The following is a 14333-nucleotide window of genomic DNA, read 5'->3' as shown; positions in this document are numbered from 1 at the left end:
AATTAGGGACGACCAGGAATGCAGAAACAACTTAGAATCAAAGCCGGGTAAAAATTCCGAGGTGACCTGAAGTCTAGAAATGGCCCACAACTCAGAAACCTGGTATGTAGGCACGAACCGGAATTCTGAGGTGAACTAGAATCTAGAGACTCTAGGAATTGAGAGCTCCAGAATCCACGAAAAGCAGAGACCACGTGAAATCCCGAGACAGACTGGAATTTGAGGGATTTAAGACCTAGAGGCAATCCGGGATTTAGGGATGGTCCAGAATCCAAAGACGCAACCGTGTGATGACAACGCATCGTTGTGCAGTAAGTATAGTCGTATGAGAGTAACGAATTGGGATCCTGGGCGATAACTTGTAGACGTCTGAAGCCATAGGCAGCGGGAGACAGATTCAAGTTCAAAAATGGGAATTCAGCATGGTCAGCCCCTGCCAAGCCAATTAACATGAATCTTGCACTTTCATTACAGGAGAACCGCGCATGGTCATTATCTCAGAGGATTAAATTCATCCAAGCAACGCCAACAGGTGCACTGCGATGCATGCTAGAGACGGGCAATGTCAAATATAAAGCCAAAGCTGATTAACACAGTAACTAAGTCAGTCAGAATAAAGGCATTGAATGAATTTAATATAGAGTCGGAATCGCCACGATGGTAATTAAGTTGGGTTTCCCAGCTGCTGAGAGGCATTCACTCGGTCTGTAAGTGGTAGCAGCTGATTTCAATTGGCTCCAAGATCTCTGATGCCACACGTAAAACCACACTGGAGATCTGGAATCGACATGCATGTAGTCGCTTTTCGTCCTCCACGGCGTATGATTGGTTACGACTTGGGGCTTGATGAATTCCTGTCTTGACACATTGTTCTCGACACGTTGTGATAATATGGCGGGCGGGACGACTTGAGTTGAACAGGCCGCATTCCACAGCAGCAAGCCTATGAGCTAAGAGTGAAAGAGCATAATTCTCCCACAAAGAGAAGGGGTTAACATGAACCTGCGTTATGACATATGAGAGCAAAGGGTCTTTAATCCGCCAGGCTATGGTTTAAAACCCTACCTAGCCCTTCCTAGCATCTGGTCACCCTGGCATCGCCATGGAACAATGAGATAATGAACCCTATTCTTCATATAAAACCATTTAATGCCATCTGCCCCGATCCCTAAAGAGGTACCCTCGGCCGCCCAGTCCACATGGAGATGTTTGACCAGTTCTGGGACATGATTGGCCTAAACTTCAAGGCCGTAAGAAATCAAAAACCAGGACTTGTGAAAGAACTACTGACCAAAAGTATCCGCTGTAGCCCAGGCATTCGGCCCATATGCTTCTGCCTGCTGCGGGATAATCATCGACATCGCTTCGCGATCCGCCACCGTTACTCTGCCTTTCAGTGCTGACTATGCGGCCGCAAAGGCCACGCTTGTATGCACAAACGGGTGCATTCAACTTGAGCTTGATATGGATAGTTTTGACAACTTGCGTTTTCCTCACTGCTGGGCGAGGGACCGTCCTAAAGGGAAGCTACTATGACTGTGAGCAGGACATTGTGTACGCTGTGAGTATGAGTGATCATGTGCGTGGGCAGGGATTGTACGACTTGAAAGTAGACTTCCTCAAGGGGTTGCCAAATGATGGAGGCATGATGCCAGATGCGGGAGTATAGAAGTTGTGGAGAGAGTAGGCGCACGGTCTACTCAAATTAGATAGCAAACATGTCTTGCCAAGCTGCAAAGATTACAAGTATCCATGATATAAACGTATTATTAGTAGACGATGATCGATCAGCGTAGACTGTATAGTTTTCCTTCCATAAGCTCAACCCTGCGGTGGGAAGTGTGAGCGCGCCTTGACCGCATAGGATTCTGACTTGGAATGTAATACTGCCTACAGATGGGGGGACTATTTTCCCGGCTCCTCAGCATAAAAGACAAGTGGTGGTGCCGTGTAAGGTACGGTTGACGAATGTTGCAATTATCCCTGTACGGCCTTAACCCATTTGAGAATCGCATCGCTTATCTTCTTGGACTCGTCTATGTACTGCATGTGTCCAACGCTACCAATACTGGCCAGGCGGGACCCCCTTATCCTTGCGGTCATCTGCTGGTTCAAGCTCAAGGGACTAGCCATGCTATTCCGTGAGGCCAATATCAAAGTCGGTACATTGATGCCCTCCAAGTGGACTGTAACATTCACATTCCCGACAAATAAATCACAGTACAATGCTGCCCCCTCCAAGCCGTGTTTGGCTAACATTTCATCATACCAATTTTGTTAATCAGGCAGAAAATCTGCTTATCTCGTCGGCGTTTTTTGCGTTTGGATCGGAGCTCAACCTGGATACTAGCCGCGACCTCTGCCATCCAACAAGACCCATTTTACGCATTGCCTCAGGTTGACTAGAATACAGCTGGGATAACATCGTTTTGAGTACACCACTATTGCTGTTAGCGAAGCCTCGATCACTCACTCCCCTTGCACAAGTGGCCTACTTCAGTACCAGCGGCAATGACATGAGGATTGGAGACTTCAACTTGCTGCGTTGTTTGGCTGCTAAGGGAATGCTCACAATACCAGCTGTGCTCTCTCCAGTCCGGTGCACTGGACCGCCGATCACCCTATCGATGAATTCTGCCATCTCATCTACCAATGTGTCAAGGGTGTGTCAGAAGCCAGAGACATTGAATCTCCAACTTCTTCCCTGTCCGCGAAGATCGCGACGTATGAATCTCGCTTGTCAACATATCAAAGGCACCAAGGGAAATGTTAACTCTGTATGTCTCAGGATCCTTGGCTGGAAGACGATAATATCACTCTCGTCATGAGTCCACAGGTCCATGGAGTCTTCAACTTATAGTAATAACCCTAACCCTAACCCTAAAAATCTCCTAGAGAGAGACGAGACCAGGCAAAGGAGGCTTCACCGTAATTCCCGTTGGCCAATTGCTAGCGAAGGGCTCACTCAAGACCATCATGTCTTACTGAGAGGGCAATATGACCGACCAAGACAAGAGCCGGGCTCAGTGCTGTAGAGGACTTGCTTCTTTCAACACACTGATCCGGTGATACGACCAGCTTTCATGCCTGCGGTCTCATTTGAAAAGGCCAAATTGTCTCGGCTGAGCGGGGTGGAATCAGGTCAGTCAGATCAAGACAAGGTCGTGTTGCGTCGCCTGACGACATGACGGCATCCCTGTCGAGAACTGCTCTAACCATTGGCGAAGGGGCTGCTGAGCCACATTCTGGTCTTACGGAACTGCATCGCCACGCAACTGAAACGAGCCTTGGAGATGAGTCATAATTCTCGATACAGTCAGACGACCCACCCATGCTCTGTGAAATTGTGCTTGTCTATGTGGAGGCACCTCTGCGAAAACCCAAGACCTGAGCCTGTCTTTACCACAAGCAACAACAATGGCAGCAATCAGTTTCCTCCAACTTCCAACCGAACTTACTGAGCAGATCTGTAGCTGGGTCGAGCCAGGCGATCTCCTGCGTGTGCGCCAAACATGCCGTGAGCTCAACGAAAGAACTTTTCTTCTCTTCACGCAGCGCTTCTTCGAGTCTCGCTGCGTCATGATCCTCCCAGAAAGCCTGAAAACCCTACACCAGATATCGCAACACCCCATGCTCAGCAAAGCCGTCCGCACACTGGAAATCTCAACCTTGTACTTCGTGCCCCCTGATGAGCTCCAACCACTCCTGGGACACGAGCAAGACGGAGGAGGCAGCTGGTACCGTACACCAGCCGTCGTGGCCTATCAAGCCTACCACTCGGCTCAGCAAGAACTCCTAAAAGGCGACATAAATATCCCACCCCTGACAGATGCCTTGAAAGGATTCACAAACTGCACCAGCATTGGCACAGTTGACCTGCACACTCGTCTCCCTTGGGGCTTCAAGGCCCTCACACGACGCCTCGAAATCTGCATTCCAACAAGAGCGGGTGGCCCTGACCAGGGACTAGAGCTGGAGAGCTTCATCAACTCTCAAAATGTCGCGCAGACGAGCCAGGAGAGCGGCCCTGGAGTGCTCGACCTCATCCTCAGCGTTGTTATGGGGCTAGCCATGGATTGTCACGTTCCGGTCCGACGTCTGAACATCTTCTCCCAAGGCGACCCCGATAGTGCCTGCCACGGTCTCTCTGAATATCACTCATCAGAGCTGTCCAACGTCAACCGACTCGATTTCGTGCTTGTGTCGCCCAGTTGCACGTGCTGGGCACACGATGGGGGCAAGGCATGGAAGGATAGCGTGAAGCTCATAGCTGCGTGTCCCGGGCTTACGCACCTGCAGGTCTTCATGACGCACAGGCTCCGGTTCGCAAGTCTTTCCTACATTCACGCCCCGAAACTCACGACATTTGAGCTACATTGCATGGAGTGCAGGGACACAGACATAATCGACTTCTTCCGCCGTCACCGAGAAACGCTTCGGTCCGTCAAAATGACCTTTTGTATGCTTCAGGCGGTCAATCTCAGGGTGAGATGGACTTCGGACGGCACTGATCCGAACTTTGAAGCGTGGAGTCAAGTACTAATTGTTTTGCGAGACGAGACGAACGTTGAAGAATTGCATCTAACAGAGATTCATTCTTCATATGGGGGCCATGGTCCATGGAGGGCGAACAGTAAAGAAGGCATTACTCGCGTTATTGGCGAGATGGCTGAAAGTTTGGCTTTAAAGTTACAGGCATGGCCATAACGTGCAGGGGATTAAATAATTAGCATAGTATATAGAGCTTTTGTGCGTGCTGGCTTTGTTCACTTCCCGCGGTGACCCTTGCTCCTGGCTTCTGTACCACCTACATATTCGATCAGTTTAGAATATATCACATCTCCAACAATGCTCCGGGTCTCTTCTATATTCCTGGTTCTGCAACGCAACAAGCCGGGTCCCGACCAGCGGCCGTTCTGTCACAGCCCATACGCAAAGTATAACACGTACTGTCTCATACACACGACAGTGTTTTCAGGGATGAGGTAGCCCTAGTGCTCGATATCTGCTTTCATGTGATGAGCTGTTCAAACACTTAAAATAGGCCTGAACGGAGGACCTCCCTGCCAATGGCAGGTATATATGTAAAGTGGACATCGTCCTTGAGCGTGGATAATCACTTGTCGCTAGTTACACCCGATAGTTCCTCGTTTACTGGATCCTAGACCTGCAGGTGTGCTAGGGTGCAGGATGGCACTATTGGGGCTAGGCGACCTTGCCTCGGAACCCGTCTCGGTCATTATGAAATTCGTCTACCAGTTTCTGTTTCTCAAGTGTACGAGCCTCCTCAAAGCACCATCTAGAGTCGCTGGAAATGCCCCGGGGTTATAGTGTTCAAAGAGAGTAAAAGGCTCATTCAAGCCTACTATTCTATTTGAGAGCCACCTGTAGGCTGTTTAAATATACACCCATCTGTCGCTTTGTCTCTCATACACTCGAGTTGCATCTAGCGCCACCATGAGAACCGCGGTAGGTTTCTCAGTGGGTGTAGAGAATCAGAGACATGAGCGCTGTGCTTAATAGCTTGGGCAAGGTTGCCGAGAACACCTGCGTGGAACGGACGTAATCGTAGTTCTGCCCGGAAGACATCATCGTCAAAACAAGTTCGTAAAACGAAGTCAAGCCAGCATGAATGATTCATCCATAAAGGTACTCAAGGTTCATATGTTCTCAAAAGCACGAGTAAATTCATCTACTAACGAACGTGCATGTAAGCTCTCTTGTGTTTCATCATCGGTCGCCAAATCGTTGACGAGCTGCTGGGCTTCGAACTGCTACCTGGGCTTGGACGTGCTACATGCCTTTGGTGTAAAAGCCAGTGCATAGTAGCTCGAGGATGACTTCATCATCATTTTCATCATGGTCCTCGTTATTGTTATCGTCATCATCTTCACCAACGCCTTTGTTGCCGTTTCATATCATCTTTTGCGGTCCTTTAGACACTGCAATACGTACATCTTTCCTTTGTCACTGCCCCCCGGTGGAGGTAAGAGAAGGTGGGTTTTGTCTGACAAAATACCCAAGAGTGCAAGCAGCGGTATCTTCCAGATGTGACGTTTGACTGCTTGTCAAAGATTTTGAGGACGCGGGAAGGGTCACTCATGAAACCGCAGCATTCCTGGTCCAGCTGAACGGTGAGGGGATCACCGAATAACGAAGCCCAGCGTTTTAGTTGTCGATACACATCTCTCGCCAAGGAGAAGGTGCAGAAGAGACATTGATGTAAAGCTCCAGCGATCGTTGGTAAATTCAGCAACGTGGGTAGCAAACTGCGTTTTGTAGTCCTTTAGCTTCCTAACTGTATTAAAAACTGCTGCATCTATCTGTTGACGTAAATAAAATGTCGAATCGTCTGGCATGGGCACATTGGGTAATTGCTTGTTTTCATTTGAGAACTCCCGGTGTCCGGTTTGTGCTGTAGCTGGATTGTTCGGTCATCTCATGTAAGGATCACTCCTCGAAACTCTTGATCCCAGGCAATACGAAGTCACCACTTTTTAATATCACCTGCTCCCCCGACTTAATTATCATGCTGCTAGATTCTCTTTCATGCGACCGGGCTTATACAATGCCTGGAAGCTGCCATTCGCAAAGGAGTTGAAGGTGTGTCTCAATCGCCACCACAATTTCCACACGACTACCCTACACGCCTCATGTTCCCAAACGGAGCCGACAATCAATGCCCCAGGTTTCTAGCCAGTCACACCTCAGCGGCAATAACAGCCAGAAGCTTATTCACGTTATCAACGAATGTGTAACATGCATCCGTAATAACCCCAGGTCTCGGTTCCAACGGCCCCTGATTACCCCTCTCTTTGCCACGCGAGAGCGTCAGGATGGTTGTCGTCAGCACCCATCGACCTTCCTAAAGTGGCCATTCGGGAGCCAATAACGGAAACTCACCACTCAATCCTTGCACTCTGGAACCTTCGCGGGCGAATAGCGTAGCGCCAAGGTTGTCAAAATCTTGGCTTGCCGATTGACTTGGGTTGAGTGGATCAGATAATCACGCAGCTGAGCGCCGAGAGGTCCGTCCTACGACCAGATATGGACTAGTTAAGACGTGATCGAGGGGTGCTTTGACGCAGGGGGCTCGCGTACTGACCACTAGTTCACGGGTGAATGGCCCGAATTGGCTGATGCCCCTATCAGAGCCTGTGACACACTAGAAAAGAGCCGCGGCTGTTCCGCCCCCTTCATTTTATCTCGAGGGAATTCCCGTTGTCAGACAAAAGGACTGACGATCGTTTCTCCCTTGACGATGCGGCTCATGGTACCAAAATCCATCAACTAACCGTTTTTCAAGCTTTTCGAGTCTAAGGCTTTGGCGTCTTGGCAGCCACTCTTTCAAACACTGTTGACAATTCCTTCTTTTGTTTTTCCAAGCCACGGGCGAAGAGAAGAACCTTTGGTTCCAGATGTCACATGACAAATCGCCAAAGACTACCGACATCACGGTCGAGGTGGCCCTCACACGCGATGTCGAGATTATCGAGATGAAAAACATGGCATCATCGCCGGCACGGGCCAAGGAGAACAACATGACATGGGCCATTTCTGCGCCGAAGTCGGACGAGCCTAAGGAGCAGGGCGAATGGTACGATGGATTTCGACGCGCCGACCGCCGAAAGATGAAGAGGCAGTGGGACCAAGGATATCAACCTGAGCAGAAACCAACGATTCCGGGAGACCGACACTATGATATCCGTGCTGCGAATGCAAGGACGGCGACATCAGCGTTGGCGAGGGAGTTGAAGGGGCGACATTTGCAGATGATTGCGTTTGGAGGCACCATTGGTGAGACACTTCTCCTTCGGGAACGACTTGTGGTTCTCAATTAACTATCGATGTTAACATGCTTCTTGAAAGGAACCGGTCTCTTCGTCACTTCTGGCAGCGCTATTCACGCGGGTGGCCCTGGCAGCGTGCTTCTCTCCTACATCGTCATCGGAATGCTGCAGTACTGCACAATGCAGTCTTTGGCTGAATTGAGTGTCATCTTTCCGATTGCGGGCTCATTCTCTGCCTTTTCAACAAGATTCTTGGATCCTTCCTGGGGGTTTGCCATGGGATGGAAGTGAGTCTGCTCCTCCGAGTGCTTGAGGAAAACCTCTTCAGTGCAGCAGCTTCGATACCTTGAGTACTAACTGAACCAGCTACTGCCTTCAATGGCTCTTCACACTTCCTCTCGAGATCATCGCTGGCGCTTTCACCATTGGCTACTGGAACGAGCACCTTAGCCAGTCGATTTTTGTCGGAATATTCCTCGTCGCCATTATCGTAATTAATCTCTTCGGAGTTAAAGCCTATGGCGAGGCGGAATTCATCTTTTCAATAATCAAAATCACTGCGATAGTCGGTTTTATGTAAGCCATTCCTCTTCTCTTTCGAGACCGAGTCGCATGTCAGAGAATATCAACAACTAACCCATATCTAGTCTCCTTGCCATTGTCATCAACATTGGTGGAGAGCCAACAAGTGGTTATATCGGCGGCCGCTATTGGATGAACCCGGGACTCTTCAACAACGGGTTCAAAGGTTTCTGTTCAGTCCTTGTCACATCATGCTTCTCGTTCACCGGCACCGAATTGATCGGATTAGCAGCGGCAGAAACCGTCAACCCTCGAAAGTCAATCCCGAGCGCCATCAAACAGGTATTCTGGCGCATCACGATCTTCTATATCGTCTCGCTGTTGCTCGTCAGTCTGCTCGTGGCATATGACGACCCTCGAATCACCAGCGGAATCAGCATCGCAGATGCATCTGCGAGTCCTTTCGTAGTGGCGATTGAGACTGCCGGGACTACCGTCTTGCCTAGCGTTATGAACGCGGTTATCTTGATAGCCGTGATAAGTGTGGGTAACTCGGCTGTTTTTGGTTCGTCTCGAACTCTGGCCGCTCTCGCCGATCAGTCGCATGCCCCAGCCATCTTCGCCTATGTGGACAAGCAAGGTCGCCCATTAGTGGCTATCATTTTCTCTTGCGCTGTCGGGTTATTGGCTTTCCTAGCTGAAGTCAAGGCTCACGGTGTTGTGTTTGACTGGCTTCTATCTGTCAGCTCCCTTGCAACGCTGTTCACATGGGGAAGCATTTGTCTTACGCATATTCGCTTCCGCAACGCTTGGACACATGCCTCACACACTCTGGAACAGTTGCCGTTCAGGGCACGATCCGGCACAACTGGCGCATGGTTCGCCCTGGCTGGGTATGTTCTTATCCTTTTTTCACAGGTGTGGATGGCTTTCTCCCCCATAGATGCTGAAAAGAACTCGACCACGGCAGACGTTGTGCAAAATGTCTTTCTTCAAGCCATGGCAATTCCGATTGTTGTAGTCTTCTATCTCGGCCACAAGATCTGGTACCGTACGGGTTTTGTGTCTCTGGACGAGATAGATATAACGACAGGGCGGAGATACTATCGTGTTCATCTAATGAGCGACCAAGAACGGGAGGCTCGGATGGCATGGCCGTTATGGAAGAAGATCTATTGGTATTTTTGCTGAAAGGAACACCGACTACTTTGCTCTTATTTTAATGAATCAGAATCTTCCTTGTGCGTCTATCTCTATCGAGAGCAATCATCTTGGCTACTTGTGACTGGTTTAGGATCTGTGACGAGCGTTTTCCCAGGGTGCTCACTGCCCAAGATGGTATTGAAATGATTACCTGAAGTCCGTTTCTGGTCGACTACCTACGCTACTAGTGAAGCTCACAACACAACCACGTTTCCCAATGTGATCTTTCCGCTCCAACATACATCTGTCTTCTCCATACTGACAATCATATATCCGGGATAGATTACTCATTCAAGGTGCCAGGGAGGCTAAGCTAGTAAATATCTGCGAGTGCCCATTTAAGACGTCGGTTCAACGTATGGTTTGTCTGAACCCACCATTATTCCTCAAAGATTTCCTCCTCTTCATCATACTCTTCATCCCCCACCTCGGCCTCTTGATACTGCTGATATTCCGAAATCAGGTCATTCATATTGGATTCAGCCTCAGTGAATTCCATCTCGTCCATCCCCTCCCCTGTATACCAATGAAGGAACGCCTTTCTCCTAAACATGAGTGCAAATTGGCTCCCGATGCGCTTGAAAAGCTCCTGTATAGCCGTCGAGTTGCCAACAAAGGTCGAAGAGAGGTTCAACCCGGAGGGCGGAACAGAACAAAGGGCCGTTTGGATGTTATTTGGGATCCACTCAATGAAATACGACGAGTTTCTGTTTTGGGTCTGTCTGATTTGATCTTTGACTTTATTTATGCTGACCTTTCTTCGGTTTATGATTTTATTAGCATAAATAAGGGTTTTTGAAGGTGTGTTCACTTACAAAATAGCCGAGCAAGTCAGGAAGCGGCCGTTCCGATAGTCCGACGCAGACATGGCGTTTTTCGGGTCAAAGAGTTGTTGCGTGAGCTCTGGGATGGTGATGGCTCTGAATGACCGGCTGCTAAGACTCGTGAGGGGGGCAAATCCCACTGTGAAGAAGTGGAGGCGAGGAAAAGGGACCATATTCACGGCCAGCTTCCGCAAATCCGAGTTCAACTGGCCCGGGAACCGAAGGCAGGTCGTGAGGCCGGACATAACCGCTGAGATCAGGTGGTTCAGGTCCCCATAGCTCGGATCACTAAGCTTAAGTGTTCTCTTGCAGATGTCGTAAAGAGCCTCGTTATCAATGCAGAATGTCTCATCCGAGTTCTCAACGAGCTGGTGGAGAGACAAGGTAGCGTTATATGGTTCCACAACCACCTCGGAGACCCGCGGCGAGGGCAAGATAGAAAATGTTGCCATCATCCTATCTGGAAATTCCTCGCGCACTTTTGATATCAAGAGAGTGCACATCCTGGCTCCCGTCCCGCCGCCGAGGGAGTGCGTGATCTGAAACCCCTGCAGGCAGTCGCAGGCTTCAGTCTCACGGCGGCCGACGTCGAGGACTTGGTCAATGAGTTCGGCTCCTTCAGTATAGTGGCCCTTGGCCCAATTGTTTCCGGCGCCGGACTAGCCAGAGATGAAGTTATCAGGACGGAAGAGCTTGCCGTTGGGGCCGGCACGGATTGCGTGCATTGTACCCGGTTCTTGGTCCACGAGGACTGCGCGGGGGACGTATTTACGACCGGCTGCCTGGGGGAGGGGTGTTAGGGGAGGTTTATATGGGAAGAGATAACTTACTTCGCTAAAGTAGACTGACAAACGGTCGGACTGGACGTCGGTCGTACCACGAAACCTTCCAGAGTCAGCAACACAGTAGAGCCATGTTTCGGGGTTCACTTACACGCCGTCGCTGTCAAGACCGTGTTCGTTATGAAGGGTTTGCCTGTATCGAGTCAGCTTGGCCATACAACTTGAACAAGCCGGACAAATAATACCAAAAGGCAGATCCGACTTGGTTGCCCTGAAAAAGTTAGCAAGTGGTAGTGTAGTGCTGTGTTTATGGAACCCACGCATTGGCCTGTCTGTAGATGAATCTTGGATTGTTAGCAGAATAATCATGGCAGCTAGAACCCAAGCTCTAGAAGGTTGAGCAACTCACGATCTCACGCATTGTCGCCGCTCAGAAGCTATGAAGCACTGGTAAAGAGCACAAGGTACCTGAAAGTTGGCCAGACTATAGCTTTTATTGTAGACAAGTCTTATTGACCACCGCCGGGCATGGCGGATTAAATATTGGCCCACTTTTCAAATCTCCGCCGACGGCGGCGGAAGACTCAACATCACCATCAGTGCATCACCGACTCTTCTCCCCCTTTCCCTCAGGCACAACCTCATCCGCCGCGATCGGAAACCATCGGAGACAGACTTGGCCTTACCCCCTGAAAGTCCCTTTCCAGTCACTGCCGTCATGTCTTCCACTGCGGGCAAGAGCCACATCCCCCCTTCGACCTATGCATCACCACCCAAGCGTCGGAACATCCGAAAAGGCACCCGCAGCTGCTGGGAGTGCAAGCGGCGCAAAGCCCGCTGCACGTTTGAGAATGCATCTGACACAGTATGCATTGGCTGCAGACGCCGGGGCTCAACTTGCGTGAGCCAGGAGTATCCCGAGGAGACATCGCAGGCCCGCCAGTCCAGCGAACGGAGGCGGGAACACTTTGCAAGGATAGGGAAGATGGTGGTACAGATAGTGAGAGAAGAGGCCATGGCTGAGACTAGCCCTGATGTGGTCGATGATTGGAAGGCAGAGAGTGAAGCCGAGCCCGGGGCTGAAAGGCTTGATGGAGAACTTGGAACCCACGGCGGAGTTCGGCATGCCGCCGCACATATTACGGCTCAGGTACGCCAATATCCAATATCCCATCAAAGGAAACTGACTTACAGAGAATAAGTCCTCACAGGAGCGTATCAATACGCTGTTACCACATTCAGGTCTTGATATTCCGACTACCAAACCCATTGATGGCTCTGGGCAACCGGCCAAAGTTACCTCTTCCGAGGCCTTCCCGACGCCCAGAGACGTTGTTGGCGTCAGCCAGTCAATGGACCGCACATCCGGATACTTTATGAATATCATGATCTTGCCTTACAGCGAGCTCCAGCCCTACAACTTCCACATGGAAGTCCCAGACCTTCACGCCCCAGAAGTAAACCCAATTCTCAAGGCCAAAAGAATGTTGACATTGGCAACCAATATCCAGAGTCTTCAACCAAAGTCTCAAAAAGTATCGTGTCAACTGTCAGCACCGCCAGCGACACTTGTCCAGCAACTCATGAAAGCAGCTGCACGTGTTGGGACGAGGACATGCCCCGCTGCCTTTGTCGAAGAGCTCGAATGCCTCATGCTTGAAGCTGTTCTGCTCGCCAACGGCGGTCATCTGCAGCGCTCCTGGCTTGTCTTTCGCCGGCTGGTAGCTGACGCACAGCTGATGGGTATTCATCGACGTCAGCATTTGGCAAAAGCCCTCGATCCCCACAACAATCTTGACACCGGATTCTTTTGGTTCCGAATCCTGTACACAGAAAGACTCCTCTGCTTGCTCCTTGGCCTTCCGCAGGCTAGCACAGACTGCACAATGGGCGACGAGACGGCATTGCTGGTGGAAGAACATCCTGTTGGCCGCCTAGAGCGCATGCATTGCGTCATTGCCTCAAAGCTGCTCCAACGGAACGACATGGAGACAAACTATGATCAAGAGACAAGAAACATTGACCTACAAATACAACGGGCAGCGCAGTCGATGCCACCTCGATGGTGGTTGATGCCGAACTTGTCTGGAATCTCGGACGATGCTCAGGGCTTTGGAGAGACGATAAGGCTGACGAACCAACTATTTCACCTCTTTCTAATTATCCAGCTTCACTTACCATATATGCTTCGTTCGACTGCCAGCTCTAAGCAGAGGGATAGCACGACGACCTGCGTGAACTCTAGTCGCGAGGTGATGGTGCGGTTCATTAGCTTTCGCAGTATCCAGAGCGTGGCCTTTTATCGCCGAGCCATTGACTTCTTTGCCCTTATAGCATCGATGACCCTTCTGCTAGCGCATATCGACAGTCACCAGAACAATGAAGGGGAGAGTCTCGCTCATCAGCGGCCTAGTGATCGAGCTCTCATCGAACAGGCGATGGAGTATATGGATGACTTCAATAAATCCTCTCAGGATATTCTCTCCAAGAGAAGCGCTGAAGTGATTCGGAATTTATTGGAGGTTGAGAACCAAGCATTCAGCAAGCATGAGTCTACAGGTGAGGCGCAGAGAGACACCCACAACAGACACTCAAGGGATGGGTATGGGCTGCAACTCAACATTCCAAACGTCGGGACGGTGCACATCTCATGTGACATTATCGCATGACACGATGAGCCACCAGAAGGATCTAGTGATGACACATTGACGGCATCATCGAAGGAGAATCGCACCGACCTGATCATGCTGAGCGAATTCAGTGGCCCCGAAGAACCAACGGTCCAGATCGCCGAAACGCGCAAGGTAAAGGATCAACGTGAAGCTGCAGACTCGACCAACAGCTTTACAGAACCATTCCACCCGATTTGCGAGGAAGGGATAGAATTGTGGTTACATGGACCAGAGAATCTCTTTCAAGGTATTGACCTGGCTCATTTTGACCTAGCTTAATACATAGTTATTGCTATTACAAAAAGAATAGCTCTAGAATAGAAAGATAACATTTACGATTTACTCGCCCGTAAAACTCGTACCGTACACGTACATTGGACTTAAGACGCGCAATACAGGCGGTCCGAGCAGTCTGCTTGCGCGGCTTTTAACCCTCTCTGTGCCAATAGCGTGTGAAGGACAGATAAGGTTCCGAGAATTCCGGACTGGTTATTCTTAGAATTCTCTCCCTGAGCTGTTGGATTAGCAAAGGGAAAGTGG

General features: G+C 50.0%; 4 protein-coding genes across 4 annotated transcripts; 3 read left to right on the top strand and 1 right to left on the bottom strand.

Moving 5' to 3' along the window:
- Nucleotides 1-3417: 3417 nt before the first annotated feature.
- Nucleotides 3418-4707, top strand: MRS44_017443 (uncharacterized protein; the record flags this gene model as incomplete). The annotated part of the gene is made up of 1 exon (XM_046278046.2): nt 3418-4707. The coding sequence occupies one exon, from the start codon at nt 3418-3420 to the stop codon at nt 4705-4707; it is 1290 nt and encodes a 429-aa protein (XP_046123575.2).
- Nucleotides 4708-7418: 2711 nt separating this feature from the next.
- Nucleotides 7419-9670, top strand: MRS44_017442 (uncharacterized protein; the record flags this gene model as incomplete). Its single annotated transcript, XM_065617817.1, has 5 exons — nt 7419-7797; nt 7870-8077; nt 8157-8366; nt 8438-9358; nt 9607-9670. The coding sequence occupies 5 exons, from the start codon at nt 7419-7421 to the stop codon at nt 9668-9670; spliced, it is 1782 nt and encodes a 593-aa protein (XP_065473889.1).
- A 224-nt stretch (nt 9671-9894) lies between these two features.
- On the bottom strand, nt 9895-11542 carry MRS44_017441 (uncharacterized protein; the record flags this gene model as incomplete). The annotated part of the gene is made up of 6 exons (XM_065617816.1): nt 9895-10222; nt 10331-10998; nt 11170-11224; nt 11273-11314; nt 11367-11392; nt 11531-11542. 6 exons carry the CDS (start codon nt 11540-11542, stop codon nt 9895-9897), a joined length of 1131 nt encoding a protein of 376 aa, XP_065473888.1.
- A 297-nt stretch (nt 11543-11839) lies between these two features.
- MRS44_017440 (uncharacterized protein) lies at nt 11840-14072 on the top strand (the record flags this gene model as incomplete). Its single annotated transcript, XM_065617815.1, has 3 exons — nt 11840-12271; nt 12333-13680; nt 13807-14072. 3 exons carry the CDS (start codon nt 11840-11842, stop codon nt 14070-14072), a joined length of 2046 nt encoding a protein of 681 aa, XP_065473887.1.
- Between the last annotated feature and the right edge of the window lie 261 nt (nt 14073-14333).

The sequence above is a fragment of the Fusarium solani genome (assembly GCF_023522795.1).
Source record: "Fusarium solani strain SB1 chromosome Unknown bctg00000013, whole genome shotgun sequence".
In the NCBI taxonomy this organism is placed as follows: Eukaryota; Fungi; Ascomycota; class Sordariomycetes; order Hypocreales; family Nectriaceae; genus Fusarium; species Fusarium solani.
This window is presented reverse-complemented; position numbering and strand designations above follow the sequence as displayed.